Source organism: Anser anser (assembly GCF_964211835.1).
Source record: "Anser anser genome assembly, chromosome: 1".
NCBI classification, from domain to species: Eukaryota; Metazoa; Chordata; class Aves; order Anseriformes; family Anatidae; genus Anser; species Anser anser.
The window spans coordinates 172,765,604-172,787,863 of record NC_139720.1 but is presented as its reverse complement, the minus strand read 5'-3'; the positions used below and the strand labels follow the sequence as shown (position 1 = coordinate 172,787,863).

The following is a 22,260-nucleotide window of genomic DNA, read 5'->3' as shown; positions in this document are numbered from 1 at the left end:
CTAAGATAGTAAATATACCATTGTGAGATTAAAAGAAAATGCTAAAAATTGTAGAGTTATTGCTCAAAAGAGAGTAGGTAAAGTCTGAGTTAATGGATTAGAATTCTTTTTCTGTCCATGGAGGAATAAAGGGAGTCTCAAAATAGGTAAAAATATTCAGACTGTTTCTTAAAGTTTCCTATCTCCCCATGTTCAGAGAGTTCCTGACAATTCATTATTTGCCAATATCACATTAGGAAATACACTACACGGACATATATCCTGCCCTCATTTCCTGTCCCCCCCCTCCTCCCCCTCCCCCTCCCCCATTTTATATGGCTATAAAAGGTCTATAAAGACTATTTACTTCTTCCCATTATATTTTTAAAATATGTTAGTAACTATTATTTTTGCTTAGTGCTATTACATTTATAATGTTGACCAGAAATATCCATTTAGCCCCAACATATTCAACAAAGTAACAAAGCTAGGAATAGAGATAAATTAAAGAATACATACTGCCAATGCAATAGTTATGTTCATATGCTCATGGTTACAGAATGGAATCCTTAAGTAATTTAAGCAAGCATGACTTACTTTTACATATATATATATTATATATATATAATATACATATATTTATATATATATATGTATATATATATATATATAAAAGCAGTTCTCTGGTGTATATTTTCTTCCTTGATGGCATATTTTTGCTTTGTTGAGTTTACTTCATATGTTTCCTGTTTCCTGTTTCTGTCAGCCGATAGTAATATCCCACAGATACAAATAGTACCTTCTTGATGTTGCATATAATCAGCTAAAAATGCTAGTGGCCCCATTCTGTTGGCTTCATTCCCTGCTCCTCCTACTTTCCTAGAAGGCAAACAGCCTAGAAAGTAAATATGCTTCTTCACCAGAGCCTATGGGCCTAGAAACCCTTTTTTCTCCACAGACTCACTGTCTCATTTCTAAATCAGTGGCTGCACTGAATGTCACACATTTCCATTATGCAATCAGTCCTCCAGTCAATTATTTAATTAAAAGAAGATTTACCAAATAATACTCCTTCTGCTCCAGTAAAAAGATAGGAACAATATGATAACAAAATATTTATTTATTATTAATTATTTTTAAACCAGTGATGGTGGAAATTCAGATAGGGGGAAGATCACCTTGGGAATAAATTATATTAAACATGACCAACAAGGACTTTTCTTTTAGGAAGATTAATGGTTTAATGTTTAATTAATCCTATCCATTTCTGTATTTATGGGGAGGCAAAGAAGAAGTCTACTTTATAATGTGGAAAATTAAATATTAAAAACTTTGTGCCTATTTGACTTTACATTTTCTTGTTATGAATGGGTATTTTCACTTTATTTCACTTTCCTCAAGCTACAAGAGACAGAAGCAATTACTGCAGCTCTGCTGAACAAAGGTATTCTCAATGTACCTCTGATACTGCCTTGCCAATCCCAAAACAAAACAAAAAATTAAAAACTATTTAAAGTATTAATGGAACCTTTAAAACTTACAGTCAAAATGACACAGGTTACTCAAGATTAGAGAAGGCCAGGGGGAACTTCAGAAAAGCTGGACAAAGTTACTTGTTTAAGAAGCTCAACAGATAAAATTCAGTGTAGACAAGAGGCAATGCACATTGTATGAAATAAGGTGAATTACCCCGATGTATAAATGGGTTCTAAATTAAGTGCGCCTATTCAAAGAAAAAGATGTGGAAAGTATTTTGGACAGTTCAACAAAACCACTTGTTCAGTGTACAACAGTAGTCGAAAAGCCCAACAATATTATTAAGGTCTGAAGAATTCAGAGTACTAAAAGAGAACAATAATGAAAATAGAGCTTTTAAATACAGTGACCTTAAATACTGTATGTTCTTGTCTTGTCTCAAAAAGCAGATTTTTTAATTTTTTTAAATGGTCCATCCAGAGGAAAACAGCAAAGTAATGAAGATGGTTTGAACTATGACAGCACTTGAGCTGCAAGAAATGACACAGCACAGGTATGGATGGACACCCTGAATGGCTCACATAGCAGCCAGTTTCTGTTTTCTTTCCACTTCTGGGTTGTACCTCTGAGAACTGCCCCAGCATCCCGCTGCTACGAGAGCCCTGACTCACTGCCACTCCTGCACAGAGGCCACACTGAGCCCAAATCCCTGCATGGTTCATAGACCTGCCATGGCTGCAGCTCCCGGTGCCTGGCTTGCAGCATGGGGCAAACTAATGTCTCAGCCCCGCAAAAAAAAAAAAAAAAAAAAAAAAAAAAAAAAAAAAAAAAAAAGATTTCTTTAGGCAAAATATACTACCTTCTGTATCTTGCTACACTACCATATGAAGAGCACATGAGGGGTGCACGAGCAAGAGACAAAATGGGATGAGGAAGGTACCTGGCTTAGATACTGCTGGATGATGAAAAACTTCTGAAAGATGATTCCTTCCACGTCTGCCCTAGCAAAAAATGGTCCTCTCTTTCACTTGTGCCATCCTTCCTCTACTTTATACTAATACCCTAGTCATTTTCTCTCATCTCCTATTTTGACCTAGTTATCCTTCCTTTCCCATCTATCTTTGTTCACTCCTTTCTGACTTTCTGTGACTCTTGTCTTCATAAAGGTCCTGGAGGTTAAGCAGAGCCTAAATTGAATACAGTTTTAAGACTTCCATAGCAAATTATCTTTCTCTCCCTTTCAATTCTGGGTACTTGATCTTATTCTCGAGAGATGCAGCCCAACAGGCTGCCAACAATTGGCTGTGTGCTGTGTTGTGCCTGATACTCTGAATGTGACTTGTTCAATTTATGCTGAGAACCCAGTCTGACTACAAGATTAACATCTAATATTTTATCCCATCTGATAACGTTCACTTCTTTACTGCTTAGTTTTGGGGCAGGAGTGTCCTGATATGCACTCTTCATTCTCAAAACAATGGCTGAACTTAAATTGAACACTAATTCAGATAAGGTCTGCTGGAAAACATTGAATGTGGAGACCTCTCTCTTTCACATTAGAATTAGTCAGGAATGTCATATAGTCTTATTAGGAAAGTATTAGTCACCACATTTTCTTCTATGCTGATTTTCAAGTCTTTTGATGCTTAACAAAGTGAGAACAAGAGCCCAAATCTTCCACCCAAATGTCTTTGCCACAACCACCATCTATTTCTACCTATTTCCCATGTTTTAGTGTTACCGCTATTATAATATGCACCTAGAACAAATTGTGGCACTTGTGTTTAAAAGTCAAAGGACACAAACCTCTGTAAATCTATGACCCTAATAATATCTCATCTAGAACAGGCATTGAGACAACTTTCATTTTATGTTATTTGACTGTAAGTGGGATCTAGAGAGTACTGACAGGAAGCCTGGAGGCCTGAATTTCTAAATGTGACTTTACTATTGGTTTCTTCAGTGAAGTGAAGTTGCTTCCTTCTCCTCCCATCTGTAAAATACAGCTAGTCAAGTTTACAACCTTGAAAAGGTTTTTAAGTCTACTTGAACAAATGCCAAAATAAGAACTAGGTATTTCTTATATTTTAATCACTGAGAGGTTTTAAATAAGCCATTCTCACAGGGACAACCTCAAGGTTGTACTTGACCTCTGCTGATTAATTGCTATTTTATAGGTATGTATAGAAGGTATTTTATGTAAATATATTGTTTTTATTTATTTATTTATTCATTTATGTGTGTGCGTGTGTGTGCTTCTCACAGATGTTTTCGATAAGAAGCTAGATGTTTGGTTGGAATTCAAGACTCCTGAACCTGAAGAAAAGGTTATTTTAGAGAGGCTACCTCAGTATGAAATTTAGAAAATGGGCTTGCCTGGCAAGAAAATAATTATTACAGAAATCCTGAAAGAAAAAAGGCTTCAGATCCAAGCCTGATATTGTGGCCAAAAAAGTGAAGATCTGAAACAGGCAAGAAGTTGGCCTCCCTTCTAATGAAAGTCCATTAGGGATGCAGATAGACTGTGATTGCTTTTCTTACTGACTTTATTAATTAGGACCCTCAGGAAATTTAAAATTAAAAAAAAAAAAAGAGGTTGAGAGGGAACGTTTGCCAGAATTGCTGCAGCATGTGTCAGACTTCCTCACTTTTAAGATGTACACAAGCCAGTAACATTCTATCGATACCAGCACAACTGAACTCAGTGGGAAAATTCCATTCAGTTCAGTTCACATATCAATTTACACTTAAGGGTAAAGTGGTTAACTGTCTTCTCTAATTGAATCGTTTTTATTATGGGTTCTGGTTTGCCTAAACAGCATGGCATTCAGTACATTAAAGGTGCCATACACTGGTTGGGTGGCTCAAACTTAATTTTGTTGGAAGTTATAAAAAGGAGAAAATAATTTAACGTTGTATTTTTTTTTCCTCTTTTACGGGTTATTTTTACAGTTTACAGAATCATATTAAGGTCTTCAAGATGCTATTGCTAGCAGACAAAAAGTGCAACACCTTGCATGCTAACTAGTTTGTTGTTGTTGTTGTTGTTGTTTATATATTTATTTTTTTTGAAAGTCTAAACAGGTGAAAGCAAAAGAGAGATGAGGAAGAAAAGAGAAGAGAAATATTCGGGGCAGAGTCTGTGCCATTCTTGATTTACATTTGCCAACTCCTATAGTTCAATGATTACAGAAACCTTTTTTACTTATTTTTTTTTTTTGTATCATGTAATTCAGGGAGGTTGTTTAACAAAATAAATATGATTTTCTACTCTGAAAAAATTCAATCTGTTGTGACAAGAGCCAAAGGCAACCAGACCTTTGAAGTAAAGTACTCCCTCTACTTATAATGAAAAGGTACTGCCTTACATTGGAGAGAGTACCCAAAAAACTCCAACAGGTTTTAAAATGGTAAGGCAAGCTTGTATTTGAACTAAAACTACACCAAATATTTTTAATAGAAAAAAAAAAAAACAGAGTTTGTATTTCTCTAAAACAACAGAAATAAAGTGGATTTATAAAGTACGTTCCTTTCAGCTCTCACATATTTGAAAGCAATTCCTTCTTTCTGGGCTTGCTTTCAGATCGAGTGGATCTGTGTTGCAGCACACTCTGGACAGTCCTCTCTAGATCCCTCAGAAGTTCTCTTTTCATCACATCTGCACTTCTGCGGCATGTCTGCTCCCTGCACTTTCCACTAGTTCCCTGCCCTCTGCCCATGCTTCAGACTCCCACGTGGATGGACCACACTGCTCTGGGATCTCTCCTCCAAAACAACAACAACAAAAAGAAATACCTACCTCCTGCCCACTCACTCCATTTTTAGAGAAACAAAGAAATGAAAATAAATGTCATCCATCACAAACAGGCATTCAAGAACCAGCACTGTTCTCTGTTCTTCTCACAAAACATCAATGCAGGCAGGAGAGTTTCATGATGATAATTGGGAGAACCATAGTGGAACACACATCACTGTCTGCATCTGGTGCTATTTCATATGCTCTGTGCAAGGATCTGAAAGGATGACATTCCAGTGGACAAACGGTGTTTCAAAATAATACTAATTTATTCTGCAGCCTTGCACAATCTGCACTGAGAGCTAGTGGCAACAGATTGAACAGTACTACAGATCTCTCCAGCACAGACTCTTCTCCTACAAATGCAGAATTAAGTATTCATGAAGAGATTTCAAAGGTCTAAAATGACTGTAGAGCTTTCAAGATGCAACACTCTGAACTAAGACACACTGTCAAATAACAAGTTTTAACTGGAAAGGCAAAATTTATCTCCTGAATATAACAGTTATTATAATTATTTTTCCCTATCTTTGCTTTCACGAATTAACTGAACTAAATTTCCAAACAGGAACAGAAGTAGCTGACAAAAAAGGAATTACCAGAAGGAAACATAAGTATAAATGATTGGCACTAAACAGAACCGTTTTCTCCTTTTCCAGGCTTTTTATTTTTCTCTAAGCGCATAACAAAATGGCTGCTAGTTACACATTTCTGATCAAGAAAACACAGAATTGTCATTAAAAAAAAAAACAAACAACAATCCCCTTGAAGCTTTTGAAGCTCAGATTGATCCTTCATAATATTTTTTATTTTAATAGAGAATACAAATTGTATTTCATACTAATTTTCAGCACTACTGACAATGACTTGAAAAAAGCAGAAATTTAGAACAACAAAAAGCCCCTGTGTGTTTTGCTCAACTTACATGCACCAAATTCCACCAAAAGTTTCCTTAGAAAGAGCAATATGGAAAGAATATAACTGAGCTAATGCAAAACACTTCCAGCACAGCTGTACATATGCCATAAAGCACACCTGAAGAGCCAGGTTGAACTCATAGTTAAGTATATTCATTAGGGTGGCACTAAAGTGCTTTCTTTTACAGGAATAAAGCAGATGGAAATTTGATGTGGCAATACTGAGAAAGTCACAAACCACCTTTGCTTAAATTCCTCCTTGCCAGGAATAATAAAGTCCAAGGGACAAATGTCCCAGGATGTTGTCAGAGTACTGGACTCTGCAATAGTCTTCACTACAGAGGAACGTGTTGAAATGAAAAGCTCATTTTGCACCTCTGGTGGAATTCAAGAAGTACTCTGCAGTGAGCAGTCAATGGGTACGCTGTTCACCAGTGGGTGACTGCACCGTGTTGTACAGATTGTGCACCAATGCCTACACTGCACTGTCATTACCCACACACATAGGTCATGCACTGAATCCAGACTCACCGTGACTGATTTTTCATTACTTTGCATGTCAAAATCAAATAAATGTATCCACACAAAAACACCCTCAAAGAATTATTTTCCATAAACTTAGATTTGACACACCTGAATAAAGATAAGGAAGGTTGTTTCTAACTGAATCAAGTTACAGGACACTGCTTTTAATTTTCAAGATTGCTGAAAGAAGAAAAGTGAGTTTAACTTCATTTTTGCATATAATCTGGAGAGGGAAGAAGGAGAGCAGCACTTATTTTTCTCTTTGCCTGGAAGAATATTTGATTACACATAAGGCGGTAAATGCATTGATGTATTTATTTCCCAAGGGAAGTGACAAGTCAGTATATACCAGCAGAAACTTTCTCACTTCTAGAACAATCCCCTCTGTTGCTCTGGGTGACTGTAGGTGACTGTATATGCTCTGCCAACTTTTTTTTTTAATTGGGGTGGGGAGGGGGAAAGGGGTAAAATTTGTATGATGTCTGCCATTGGGTAAACCAACATCATAGATAACCAACACACATACTCACACACACACAGATACACAGGAGCTTGAGAGGATTTGGGTTTTTGAGCTAGACTTAGAGAAAAATCAAAGCTGCTTTATTTTTCCCTTCCTGGCTTCTTTAGCATCTCTTTTAAATTCACAGTAATATGATTTATAAAGTGTTTTTCAAGCACAGATTTATAAATAAATATTGGAAACAAAGTAGTCTTAGTGTATTAGGTTATCAAATATTTTTCATATGTACTTTCCTATATATCCCCCCATTACTGTGCCATATAAGACTAACATAGTGGCTACAGATTCACCACTTTGCTAGTATAGGATAAAATAAATAAATAAATAAATAAAAATCAAAATGAGGAACTCAAAGGTATACTACAAAGCCAGAGCTTCCAAAACAAAATTTTGAAATATGGAAGATGATCATCTGTGTGTGTGTATTTAGGCAATTACACTTATTTTTCATTACCTGTAAATTTGCATTAAATTATCATTTCCTAATTCATTCCTCTAAATATCCTTTTGCTTCTTTTTCACTTCAGGTTTATTTAAAGCACAAAATGCCTCAACTGTATACAGTGCTTTAAGTGCTATATTCAGAGCCGCAGACTCTGCCCTGAGAAAATGTCCTTTCTGCTACTGAGGCAAGTGAGAAAATATGTCAAGTCAGTCTCCTTAACTGCTTTCCTGTTTTCATCTTATGTGATTTTTACGTAGGTACAACTCTGTATCATGTGGAGTTTGATTGACTTTTTATTTTTATTTTTTTTTAATGTTAAGTTTCCATATGTGTGTGCAGGCATCTCTATGGAAATGTTTTGCCTCAGAAAGCTGGTACATGAAGTGAATGATGAAATAGAATGCACCAAATTAGATCAATGGTCCAAATACATATTGAAAGTAAAAGAGCACAATTCTATTGCTTTCAGTGAAATTCAATGAAGTTTAGACTACAGCTAAGCACCACAGTATAAAGAGATCTTATGTGATATGCCAAATCTGGAAAGGATGGAGTTGACAGAATACATGACAAAATCTATCTGCAGAAAGTATGCTTTGTTCAGTGAGCTGTGGGATTGATTATTAAAGCTGCTGGAACTTCTCGCTTGCTCCATGTAAGAAACATACATGTAAAGCAGCTGATGTGTGAGTAGTTTACTTGAATTGGGTCTCTCCACTGCTACACTTCAGCTAATGTTGAAAATGTTAACGTTGTTTGGCACAGCAGAATGCTCCCTTCGCTTTAAAAAAGCTGCTGTGTCTGTTCACAGTATTTAATCTCTAAAACACTACAGGACTTCACACCTTGAAATGTTTATATATTTCCATCCTACTATGAAAGCTGGCTTTCCTAGACTGTATTGGTTAAAGAGATTTGAAATTTAGCTTTTCTGTAGTCCCCTTCTGCCCCCATTTTGCAAAGGCAGAAGTATCATTACTGTAACCCTCTCAGAGTCAGTTGTACCTGCAATGGGACAACAAACAGTCTTTTTCTTGAAATTTTCATCTATTTAAAATAAACATTTTGCTATCCTTTATAACACTATCTCTACTTGCTCTGACTTTATGTATTTCATAGCTCAGTACTGAAGTCACACAATTCCCCGATGAAAAAAGACATACAATGAGAATAAACAGCACCTGCACATGGGAATTTCACTTTATGTTTTGTATATGACACTGATTGAACTAAGTGAAGCTTGTAGTAGTAACAGATTATTTGTTGTGATAAACTGTCCTTTATCTCACCTTTGTTGGAGAAGAAGTAAGAATAAAAAGACTGAGTAAAAGACTGCAAATATGTCCCGTCTTTGTTTCCCCCTCCTCGATATAGATAAGGGATATACATGCCAAGGGAAGTTGCACATTCCAAATTTGCTCTGGATCATCTTTCAGCGTTTATATATTTTGTGACCTTTTTTATATTTTTTTTTCTTTTTTTTTAATCTTTTGTCTCTTATTCACAAGAATGCATGAGAATTTTGAGGGAAGAAGGCTGTGCTCCTTTTAAACAAAATATGCATATAACCTCTGGTTTCAAGGCAGAGTCTGAAAATATCACCCAGATGGACTCAAAAAGTTCTAAAATCCAAAGGCCAATAAAATAAATATGAACTTGCTTATTTTTATACACTGATTTTTTTTTTAAGTGCTGTAGTGCTTGAGGTTGTCACTGTTTGTTTTTTCTTGCCAGCAGACTACTGAATTGTGATCTCTGCTTTGCCCGAGGAAGGTAAAGACAAATTAAAGTCACTGAGTCTGCATGCAGTGGGTCACCTTGAAAGGGACAACCCTTAAAAGAACTAGCTCTCTATGGGAGATTGTTTCTGAGAAAGAAAAAATATATTTATCTTAAGACTCAGGTTGACATAATGAAAAGATATATGAGAAGATAAGCATAAACAAGTAGCGAGTATTTTCTGGATAGTGGTATGTACAGTCAGATAAATACAAGGAAAAGGCATGCAGTTACACAGCTATCTATCTGGGTGAAGAAAGGCTCCAGGAGTTTATTTTTATTTGTGCTGAAGTGAAGGAACTTGGTTATGCATACACACTAAAACAGGCCCAAGAGCACAGTTTAAAGAGGAGAGAAGTGGGGAAAAAACACGGATTTACAGCACTAAAATGTAGAGGTGTAAATTAATAAAAAAAAATATACATATATATATATATCTATGAAGCCAAGGGGGCAGACAACTACTTCTAGTTCTGACATTATCTAAATGATATGCATTCACAATGTCATTTAATTTAAGTTTTCAAAATTATTAGAAACATTTGAAGAATCTCATAATCAAAACTAACATCAAAAATTTAAAAAGTTGATTTGAAAATATATTATTTTCCATTTATCCTACCAGATATTTTCAATTGCAATGCAAATCCAACTCACAACATTTTGTTATCTTTGAAACTGTCAGCAATGCAAAACCAAAAGTTGTTCACTCACTATACTCATAATAGCACAAACACATATAGTTTTCCCATTGTTCTTGACTGTAGGTAAACTAAAGTGGCTTCTCTTCAACCATTCAAAAGCCGCTTAGTCACATCAACAAGTATACATCATACTAGATTTGCTCTTCCACAATGATTTAATTTATTTTACAGTGTTGTTACTTCTTGATAACCTGTTATTTTGTAGGTTCTTACAAGATTCTGGTATTCAGAAATAAAAGATATAGTTAGTGCAACTTCTATGTATTTTAATTCCATAGGAGTTCATAAAAACTTTACAAAGTAACTGAGAAATTTCTGTCTCTCAATTTTACTGTCAGCCAACACTCATCTGCCCCTGATTAAAAAAAAAAAAAAAAAAAAAAAGTGATTTGATTTTAAGGATTTGGCTTTTGAAATGGGACTTAATTCAAACTACCAATAGTTTCTGAACCTTGCAGGCACATACAGTTAAATAATAAAATAATAAAAAGGCAACTGTAAGTCTCCTTCATTTAAAAATCATGAGAGGTTCATCTGGTTACTCTGACCAATTCATGAACAATCCGTGTAATAAGCTTAGTTTCTTTCCCACAGCACATACATCTATCCTGTGGTGCCTTACCTGATGGGGAGATGAGATCTTGGGAAGTGAAGTTATTAGGCTCTTATTAGCTAAAAACCTGTCCTCAGTGGTTAAAAACATCATAAATTAAGAATAATTAACCTAAAATCCATCTACTGTATTTCTGACAGGCAAGACTGAGTTAATTTTATTCTCTGGGTTTAGACAATGCAGATGAGTTTTGATTGTCAGCTCTTTGTATTTCTTTTAGAAACTCCCAATTTTATCTTACTTGCCTTTCAGCTATGGGAAACAGTAACCTTACCTGTTCCAAAGCTCATCTTTTGAACAAGGATGTTTAATGCTGCATTAAATATCTGGGTTTTGAGAACTACATTATGCTCATCTTTTTTTTTTTTTTTTCACATCAGACTTCTAATATATTGTTTGCTTCTCCTCTTTTGTCTAAGAAGATCAGTAGAAAACCCACAGAGTTATAGTGAAACCCACAGTTTATAGTGAAAAAATTAAAATACTGAATATTCAAAACCTAATCCCACACCTTTTCATTCATAGGTACCCACAGAACGGGCGAGTGGAGCAATTACATGTCCCTAAAAATACCTGAATCTTTTTTTTTTTTTTTTTTCATGTCTGTCCTCATTTTTGTCATCATTTTTACAAATGTAGGCCACAAGGGGCCTCCAGACAATCCCTCTTTCCTTTGCCAGCATGCATTCATCCTCAAACCATTTCTGCCCTGCACACAGGCATACACATAAAGTCACAAGAAGAGGAAGATGTACTGCTTCTAAGAAAAGATGCAAGAGACCTTTCATTCTTCCTTCGCTCTAGTCATACAGAGGCTTGGCTGACCATAGTAAAATCGTAGGACAAACCTGAAAACAGAGTCATTCAAGTATTTTTAAGGGGGATAAAGTTTCTAGGATCACCGATTCTGTGGGTATCTGTGAATGGAAAAAGTGTAAACTCCTGTGAAGGAGTCCAAGCCTATCAAACACGACTCTGAAAAATGTCATCCCTTTAGTAATATCCACCTAAGATATTTCAAATCATAGAATCATAGAATCATAGAATATCCTGAGTTGGAAGGGACCCTTAAGGATCATCAAGTCCAACTCTTGATACCGCACAGGTCTACCCAAAAGTTCAGACCATGTGACTAAGTGCACAGTCCAATCTCTTCTTAATAATCAGTTCCTCAGATTCTTATATTATTAAAAGAGCAAAGACCTTAACCAAAATATACTTGTTAAAGAATCAGTTGCAAAAATGACCATTATACTGTCTGAAAGCGTGATGTACCAACAGTATTCAAAGCACCTTCAGAACTAGGAGTCATAGCAATCTTGTTATCATTTCTGCTAATTTATTTACATTCTGACAGAATTAAGGATTCTGGGGTTTAAATACTATTTAAAAAATAATGGATTTGCCAAAACTGGATGAAAGCAATAAACAACACAAATGGTAAATCACAGAGAGTTTCATTTTCTGATGTATAATGTAATGGGAAAACCGACAACTAACGGCTGACCTCTGTTTCTTTGCTTTCTGCACTGTGATCATTGAGGTGAAACGCTCAGACATATTCCTTTAATTTTTCAAAAGCAAGAAAATGAATAAAATACCCTTTCAGTGAGCCTGGTGTTTAAGTAAATGACATTTATAATAGGAATGCACTTTTGCCTCCACTTTAGAACCTCTTTTTCTCCTTTCTGAACAGCAGTTGCCTGTGACAAGGAATGACAGCCCATTTCCATTTCTCTCTCTGATTCCTGTAGACAGGTCACACTGTTACATTCAGAGGAAGAGTGCGGGCTTATTCTGGCACCAAAGTTTTATCTGCACTGGCCAGTGAACTGATAGACTGGCACCCCAGACTGAGCATCCAGGCTTGCCTTGCCCACGTGTAAGCATCCTATATCAAGGTGATTCCATTAGATGCTGAGTCTTTCATTTTTACATTTCCTCTTGGACAGAGCCCATGATTAATTGTGCTAAGATATTTGATCATTTGCTCCTAGTCAACCATGAGAAAATTTAGCTGATCCTCAGGGAGAACGTAGGAAGGTACCAGAGAACCATCAAGCACTTGGCTGGCTTTTCTTATGCACTTCCCAATGTGTAGGGAAGTTCTGACCCAGAAGACAGCAACCTTTAGCAGACTGCACTTCTCACCTTCAGTCTAGACCTGCCAATCTAAAAGTGTTTGGGCAAAAACTATCATATCTAATACTACCTTAGATGAAGAAAAATTAATAGTCTTTGGATTATTTTATACTTAGAGGCTGCTGGCAGATATATATATATATATATATATATATATATATATATATATATATAAAAGCCTTACAAATAATCATGCAATTCTTCAGCATTATGATACTATACATCTAGGAACAGCTATCATGAGTGGCAGTGTCTGTCTAAGAATATCTGCATGTTTATTGTTCCCCCCTGAGGCAACAAGCATTGTCTGAAAGGAAAGCTCTGTGTTTTGCCTATCCCTTGAGAACTATAATTACTGTTCTAGAAGAATATACCATACCAACTCTCAGGTAATTGAAAAAGTCTGACAGGCAAATGATTTCTATGTCCATTGCTCTGGGTTCAGATCCTCTGAAAGTTAAAATACATAGGCAGTGGGCCAATTTAGCCTCAAAGCTAGAGCACTGAATATAACAACATCAATAGAATTGTAGCTTTTCGTATTGTTCCTCATTTTGGCCTACTGCCTTCAAACACAACTAAAATAAATACTGAAAAAACAGGCACTGCATTTTGTTAATTCTAAACAATAACTGCAGATTTTGGCAAATAGCTGACTGCTTTTATTTATTTATTTATATTTATTTTTCACTAAACAGACCACATCTCCTGTTCAGAGTTCTAACAGAGACATCTACGTCCATGGATTTGACAGACAATCTAGGCTGAGAACACGACTGACTGAAATACACAGGCAAGGATAAATAGAAGAATTAAAGAAGTTAAATCATGCTTAGAATTTTACAGCAAGTTTATAACAAAAACTGAGATGGTAGGAAAATATCTCAAGACAGAAAGATCCACTTCTAGAAGCAAAGAGAGTTAAAAGAAATGTAAATTAAATGCATATGTGAAGAAAATAATATGGACTACAAGTTTATTTCAGATTAGGTCTTCATCATAATGTAGATGGATTAGTAGCATTTACATTTATGGTTATCAGAATTTATTTTTGTGGACAACTAGGAAGATATTTTTTTTTATGATATAAGTGAACTCCATGAGATTAAAAAAAAAAAAAAAAGACAAATCCAGTTTCAAATTCTGAGTCAGCCTTCTCCAAGATAAATATAAATACAGAAAAATGTAATGACCACTTTTCCCATTTTAATTTTTTAAAAGACAAGTAATAAATTGTTGATTTATCATTTGTTGGTGTACAACAATTCGATACAGAATTTTACAAATTAACAGTTAATGTGGTAATAGTTTAGGAGTTTTAATCGTCAAAACATTTTCAGTACTTTAATAACCAGAACATTTTAAGTATTTTAATAGCTAGAAATAGACTGTTATTCTTAATAAGAACAGTCCATAGATTTTTATAATGAAAATTAATCTTATATATGAGTAGCATTGTGTATCTCATCAGCAATCTTATGAAAGATTTTGACATAAACCCAACAGATTTCTTCAAAATGCTATTAAGAATATCCCCTAGCACAGATGAGTATGAAACATCCAACTACATTTTCTAATCAGAAGTAAATGATGTCATGCTTGAGATGATCTGCCCTATAACTTCTTAGCAATTGCACATGCAGGAACAGATCTGAAAATATGCATGGATATGGCAAAACAATCTTAGTAACTGTTTTGCATGTTTTGCATACTTTTGAAAATATCAAAATTGAGGGTGAAATGTAAAACAATGAAAAATTTAAATGCAGAAATGGTCTCAATGTGAGGTACTTCAAGATTTCAAAGGAACTAGAATTTCACTTTTTTTTTTTTTTTTTTTAATTAGGATTTGCAGAATAATCCAAAGACATGGGTTTCCTTCCATCTCTGCTATGCCAGTTTTTAAGTACTTCACAGGAGGTCTTCCTCTATTTTAAACATCTAACAAAACAAGTGTAGCTAGAAATAATGTAAAGAGTGTATCAGCCATATTGCCAACATTTTTAACAAATTCTTTAATACATCATTTAATGTTACCAAAATGAAGCTAAAAAGGGCTATCTTGCTTCAGAATGCTCCATTAGCTTTTGCTGCTAAACAAGTCCTAGCCAATTCTTCTGAGACAGACAAATCTACAAAATTAAAACTGTGAGCATAAGAGCTAAATAATCAGCCAAATCTATATGAGAAACAGCTATTTGAGCTTAACCAGGCTAGAATCAACCAAGAAAACTATTTGAGAACTAGGATTAAGAATAAGAGACTGGCAACAGATATCAGCAGATATGAGCAACAAGGATTCAGAAACAGGACCAAAAAGAAAATTGTTCTTTTACTTGGAATTCCAAATTTTTACCAGTCAATTTTCTCTGCACCATAAGGTGTCCAAACTCCTTTACCTCCCACAATCTTTATTTATTCTGTTCCCTGACTTAACACAGTGCTTAGGTTACTAACAATGTCTTAGTGGTTAACAGCCATACTTTTGAGAAAGGCACAGAGAAGAAATTATCCTTTAAAAGGCAGCCTAATATATCCTTTTTGTTAAATCTCTGAACATTAAAGTTCATTTGTATTAAAAATTGTTTAGTATTGTGCTTGTGTATGATAATAAGCATAAGGTTATATTTTGTAAACTACTAGACTTTGTTAATTTAGAATTTTGTTAAAGATTTATTATTATTTACTGGGTTTCAGTGTTTTTAACTTTTGTTGTCCTAATCACAGCTGCATTATATTTTGACAATAAGAAAACACAAATTATATTCTGATATATATAACGCTCTGTTGATATATAATAGATTGAAGAGTAGCATTACAGAATATAATAGGACTGAAAAGACAAAATACTTGAGCATCATTTTATCATGCAAACCTTCATCACTCTCATGAAGAAAGGAAAAGTGGGGGTTTTTACAATGAAAACTTGAATGGCTTAATGACAGCACTTCACAAAGTCATCCCTTCATATGACATTCTAAAAGCTGACTGACCACCAGCTCTTTTAAGAAAAAACCTTTTCAGGGTCCTTTTGAGCAAAAATGTTTCATATTGTTCCAACATGAGTCAGGTCCAGTTTTAGTAAAACTGTGTCTGGTATTCTATTTGTTAGTGACCTTATTTTGGTTGAACAGCTGCCCTTCCCTTCCATATTCACCCTCTTTAAGACATACCTGAAAAAACTGTGATGTCAGCGTCTCACACAAGATCTTCTCCTTCTTATTCCTTTTTTTTCTTTTTTTAATTTTCCTTACCCTAATCTCCTGACACTTTGTCATTTAAGGTACTTCATGTGTAGAAGTAATGGAAAATACGTTTTCACACACGTGACCAGTGTTTCCCAAGACACAATGTTTTTATATCTTTTTACCTCAAAAAGGTCTTAATGGCATAAATCTACTGGAAATAGACCTCTTAATTAAAGAGAAAGAGCAAGCTTCAAATCAAAGCAAGAGCTAGCTGCAGTTTCAGTCCAATTTATTTCACATCCTTAAAAACATTGGCTCCCTTCAGTCTTGCAATGCTTTTCATTCATGAGAAGCGTCTAATTTTAGTTTTCATTTTCAGTTGGTTTGTTTCTTCTATCATAGGAGGAATTAGCATGTTAGTTAGCACGGATGTATCCTTTACACTTGCATTTGCAGAAGTATAATTTCTACTGCATGTAAAATGTTATAAGACTAATTCTCACATTAGCATAAGGCAATCATTTATTTTCCTTGGGTGTTAAAAAGTATTCTAGTAGATAAACTCAGATGAATGCATAAAATAGGCCAGATATTTCATACTGCTGCAAGAGACCAGCACCATGAAGAAAGATATGAACCTTCAAAAATTCACCAGGTGGCAGCCCTGTTTTACAAAATCACAGAATGGCTGAGATCAGAATGGACCACTGAAGGTCACGTGGGCCAACCCTCCCGCTCAAATAGTGACACCTACAACACGTTGCTCAGGACTGCGTCCAGATGTTCTTTTTGAAGATCTCCAAGGAGGGAGACTCCACAACCTCTCTGGGCATCCTGTTCCAGTGCTCACCTGCAAAGTAAAGAAGTGTTTCCTGATGTTTAGACGGATTCTCTTGTGTTCCAGTTTGTACCCATTGCCTCTTGTTCTGGCATTGGTCACCACTCAGAAGAACTCAGCTCCATACTCTTTGCACACCTCCCTCCAGGTATTTATAAACATTACATAATGAGCTTTCTCTTCACCCCCAAGCTTTTTCTTCTCTAGGCTGAAGAGTCCCAGCTCTGAAGAGATGCTTCAGTCCCTTCATCACCTTTGTGGCCCTTTGTTGGAATCTCTCCATTAGCAAAATGTCTCTCATGTACTAGGGAACTGGACACAGTACTCCAGGTCTGGTCTTACCAGTGCATTTTTCTACGCTTGGATATCTAAGGCAATAGAACCAGACTCAGCGCTAAGGCTCCTAACTGCTGTGGCAGACCAATAAAACAGTAAGGTTAGCATCCAAACACTGCAAAGTCAGTGTATTCCAATTTACTTAGGCTAGAAATCAGTCCTAGAACTTCAAAAATAGAGTGCTTCTATGTATGTAATAGATACTTATTCTAGAAAAATAGATACACTTGTATGTATTTAATACAGCATTGACATGTATTTGATGATGCATAATTTTATTGCATTTCTTTTTCTTTGTAGTGCCATTTTAATATCATTAACAATAAGCAAGCTCTTCAAAGACAGGCACTGGTTTGACTTAAGGTACACTTACACCAAAGATTTCCTCACAACATATTGTTCTGGACAGCCTGGAAGCAGCTCACAGAAGTTATGAGTGGATTTTTAAAACTAATCTTCCTTCTCTTTCATTGTAAAATTTCTACTAAGCTACAAATTTGTTATGAAACATTTCAAAATATTTATTTTCCTATTTTAGGACTATATTTAACTAAATATAAATTGTGTTACTTCCAAGTATGTCTCTTCTCTGTGCCCATTATAAATAAAAACATTTATTTGATTCTCTTTTCCTCATGTCCTCCATTAATATAACTATCTTAGCATAATGAAATGTATGTAATTAACATATGTGTGCATATATGCATGTGCTTTCTAAACCATTGTACATTGCAACCAGTAGTTTAGTTAATGCCAATGTAATGATGATAACACAGAACTAAAATCTGGTCCCATTTTCAAGACATGCTTTCTTTTCATTTAGCGCTGCTTTTGAATGTTCTAGGATTGAATTCCATGAAAATAACCAAATTTAGAACAGGCACAACATGGGAGCAATGAGCAAGCTTTCTTGTTTGTCCTTGGTTGTTCTCTCCTTCACAACATCCTTGAGCCAAAATAACCACTCCTAGGCATAAGAGTGTAAAATAATCTCAGTGCTCATTCAACCTTCCTTATATCATTGTCTATAAGCTAATTAACTCAGATAATTTTTTACCTATACAGCAGAAATTGAATTAATATAATATTAAATTGTATGTATAGCAGAGACAGATAAACAGGAATTTGGTTTAAGAATCTTTTCCAAACTGTTCTCTTTAGTAATTTATTCTGAGGTACTTGGTTACACACTCTATTCATACTCAAACATGTTCAAATTGAAATTCTAATTTGAATTAAGATTCTATGGGTTGTCTTCCAGCCATCTGTAAAAATGTAAAGAAGGCAACCACAGGAAGACTGAAACAGTTGGTTTCCATGTGATACCTTAAATTATTTTTGTGTATATTATCTATCAGCATGGGGAAGATGGGGAGCACCTATTGAAGGCTTCTTCTTTGATGGTGGTGGTAATGGGGAGATTCTTAAAAGAGAGAGCAAAAGCAACCGTATACAACTGAGAGTTACACAGTCCAAAGGAAAAAAACAACTCATCACTTTTTCAAACTACTTTAAGGTGTTTGCTAATATGGTAGCAATCTGCTGTGAAGTCAAGCTGTAAATAGATTCTTTTGTGTTAGATTTGCATGCAGGAGATGTTAATCAGTTCAGAGGCTCAGACATTTATGTTCCTGAGTTATGACAAAAAAGCTCTCTGGCATGTCTATAAATGGAAATACTCTGAAAGACACTTTGTCTCCTTTTTATGTACAGAATATTACCTATCACCTGTAAAAGATCAACTAAAAAAGGAAAATTTAAGTACCTGGCTAATTATATACTAGTGCACAAACTGTCCAGACATTGTTTTATTACATTCCGCCTATACACAGCTAAAATTCAGCAGCTCAGGAGATCTACCTTTATACGTTTGTATTAACAAGCAGTGCACTTTCTTGTTGCAATGTTCCTGTTCAGCATTCATCAGGTATATGACTACTTCATTGGACTCATAGTTATTGGTAAAAAAAGGGGAAGAGAATAAGGATTTGAAAGCTGGTTTCCTTGACCACCATTCAATTTTAAGAAAAGCTGCTTCTTATACCATTTATCATTGGATTATATGTAAATCTTCTAGTGAGAATAGTTGCTATATCCCAGATGCCAAATTATAGTCTCAGATACATGGCATGTATTACTGAGTAGCTTAAACAATCAACTTTTATGCTGCTATTTTTAATGCATGCAGATATTAAATGGCAACTGAACTAAAGTTCAGCTCTGACTGCCTCAATATATTGAATTCCTAGTCCTGTTTTGTGTGTGAACATATCAGATCTTTTATATGACCATTATGAGATAACCGATTTGTCTTTGAGGTCTGTGATTACCATATATATGCAACTTTTTTTTTTTTTGGCACTCCCTTTAGTGTATCTGTCACTCTTTTTCGCAGTTTGCACTTCAGAAGTACATCCATTCTTACTTCAGGAGAAGGGAGAAAGAAGCAGTTTTTACATGGAGTCATGGTGATTGCTGTGGTTATTGCCTACTTTTTTGAGTATTGGAAGGGTGAATTTGGTAAGCTATGCAGAGAAAATCCCTTTTTTAAAGAGCTTAAATCCTAAGGAAAACAGTAGCATAACAAGATGCAGAAGAGATACATAAAAAGGTGTCTTGGAATATGTTCTCTGTCTCTTGAAGAATCATGAAAAAGTGAGAAAAGATTTGGGAATTACCTCTTTCTGTATGGCAGAAAGTTATGTGCAGCAAGTCAGGAATTTCATTAAAAGTGTATATTGGGAAAAATGTTACTCTAAACGGTGTTCACTTTCATAACATAGATTTTCTGAATATTTTTTTTATTTCTATAAATCCTGTTGCACATTGGATTCCTAAAATTGTCTCCATCTTCCATAGGTTGCAGACTATAGGGACCAAGATCTGCAAATCATTTCAGTGACCTTAGTGCAGCTGGGAGATAAACCAGCTCACAGGTAAAAATCCAGAGGCTCTACAATTCTTCATCCAAATTTCTGCAGAATTACATCGGTATGTGACCCCTTTCTTTCTCCTGTGTGCCCAGTGACTCTTCAGATTGTGCAAATAAAACATGCGTTATTACATAGCATGGAAACATCTAACATAAACCTGTGTCTTTTATTTTTGACCATAACTAAACATTGGGTGGGCAGACATCGGGTTTTTAATAGCAGGTCACTTTGTGCTGGCCTCTCACTCTGCTGCTGCAGGGAAATGAAACATCACACCCTGCTTTGAGGGCTGCACACATTTGTGTCTTGTGAGCCAGATGTACTGAATTTTACCCTTATATTACCAAATTTCTGATGGTATTCAGACAGACCTTGACAAGGTGAAAAAGCACTCCTCATTTCATGACAGTGTAAATATTACCTTCACTTTGACTGTAGTGAAGAAAGTAAAAAAGGAAAAAGCTGGTATATCCCCTGAGGCCTTTACCCAGGTAAATTCTCCTGTTTTCCCCCTCACCAGTGTAAACTCTGTGTTACATCCTAAGACAGGTTTGTTTTGATGAATTATGATGTTAAAGTTGTAATGAAGATGAAGACTTCCAGGTTTCCTAGTGTAGTCATTTGTTAACAATTAGATTGCAGCAAGATGGCTCAGGTGTTGGTTTGGAGGGAGGGAACAGGTATGTGCCTCTGTCCTGGCTCAGTGACCTTGCTGTGAGAGCACTGGGGTTCTGCCATAGCAGAAGATTAAGCATTAGAGGCAGGATAAAAGAATCTTATCCTTAAACAAATGTCCCTTTCAAAAGCTTAATACAAAGCAGGTCTAGAAAGTCTACAGCTATAATGATTTCATGTTTTGCTGATCCTGGCCTTTTCTACTGAAAGACTTTTTAGTGGTCCCTAGTGGAAAGTTGAGATCAGCATTTAAATGCTAGTCTATCTTTTTAACATAAGTCCTTAGCAGCCCATAGCTCTCAGTGTTACTGTGAATTTATAAATAGTTATGCATGGATACAGATATATATATATATATATATATATGTATATATATATATATATATGAAATGCATATCACTCCTTTATAGTTGATGACTATACATTCAGATTATTGTTTGCAAAATAATTTTAATATCTGGTGTGTTTTTTTCCCTCCTTTCTCAATTAATGAAGATGCAAAATCACTGCCTAACAAGGCATTTTTTCTTGTTTGAAATACTTATTTTTGCAGTCAGGGACCAATTATAGACATTTCCTATCTCCTTTGAATTTCTACACCTGAGGTATATGCCTTCCTCTCCTAGGTAACAGAGATGGTACAGGTGTCGTGGGGAATACAAGGCAAACGTACTGTGTCCTTTCTAGCTTTGTACAAGTAATACTTGACACCTATCTTAAAGTGATAGGAAATTTTTAGTGTTAAGTAAATTAGAACTCTCATGAAAGAAAAGCAGTAATCTGAAACCTGGCTAATATATCAATTTAGCTTGTGCAGTTAGTTTCTCCTATAGCTGTTATTTTCTTCCTCTTTTCCATTCTGCAGAAACTCCAGACAGCAAAACTTTTCTAGGCAATAGGTCAACAAAATCCTCTTCTGTGTGCTACGCATCCTGCTGGTTACTTCAATTAATGCTAAAGAGACTTTCTTTATCATTGGGAGGCCTTCTGGAAAAGCTGATCCGTGTGAAAGGTTTCATGTTCTAAGGTTAAAAGTGCCACTAACCAGCTCATTCAGTTCTTTCTCTTACTTTGTCATTTAGAGAAATCTGGCTAAATCAATCTTAGCCTACCTAAACACAGAATACCAGATAGGCAGGCTCACTTGATGCTTCTGTATCTGCATACTGCAATTTTACTTCCCACTGTGACAGTGAAGCAATGCATGCGCTCTTGTATGACCTTGTCAAACCTCATCAAGTAGCAAACATAAGGATCAGGATCCCCAACAAGGGCTCTCACACCCTTAAAATCCTAGCTCATAGGGGCTCCTCCATGCCTTCATGAGGAATGGCACATAATACAGTTCAGTGCATGAAGTGTTTCTCAGCCTTTTTTAACCCATGCGTCAC

At 35.5% G+C, this 22,260-nt stretch overlaps 1 protein-coding gene across 30 annotated transcripts in view; it reads right to left on the bottom strand.

The window, feature by feature from the left end:
* Positions 1-22,260, bottom strand: part of PCDH9 (protocadherin 9) — an 803,467-nt gene that overhangs the window by 711,021 nt on the left and 70,186 nt on the right. For 6 of the 30 annotated variants that reach the window (XR_014578269.1, XR_014578270.1, XR_014578271.1 and 3 more), the window contains exon 4: positions 16,842-16,937. The exons of 23 other annotated variants lie outside the window; for them this stretch is intronic. Coding sequence is in view for 1 of the 7 variants with exons in the window: in XM_083820647.1 (XP_083676773.1) it covers positions 16,824-16,937 (114 nt within the window). In the remaining 6 variants the exon portion in view is untranslated. Of the gene's footprint in view, positions 1-2,269; positions 16,938-22,260 lie in introns of those variants that run through there. One more of the 30 variants, XM_083820647.1, reaches the window with a different exon arrangement.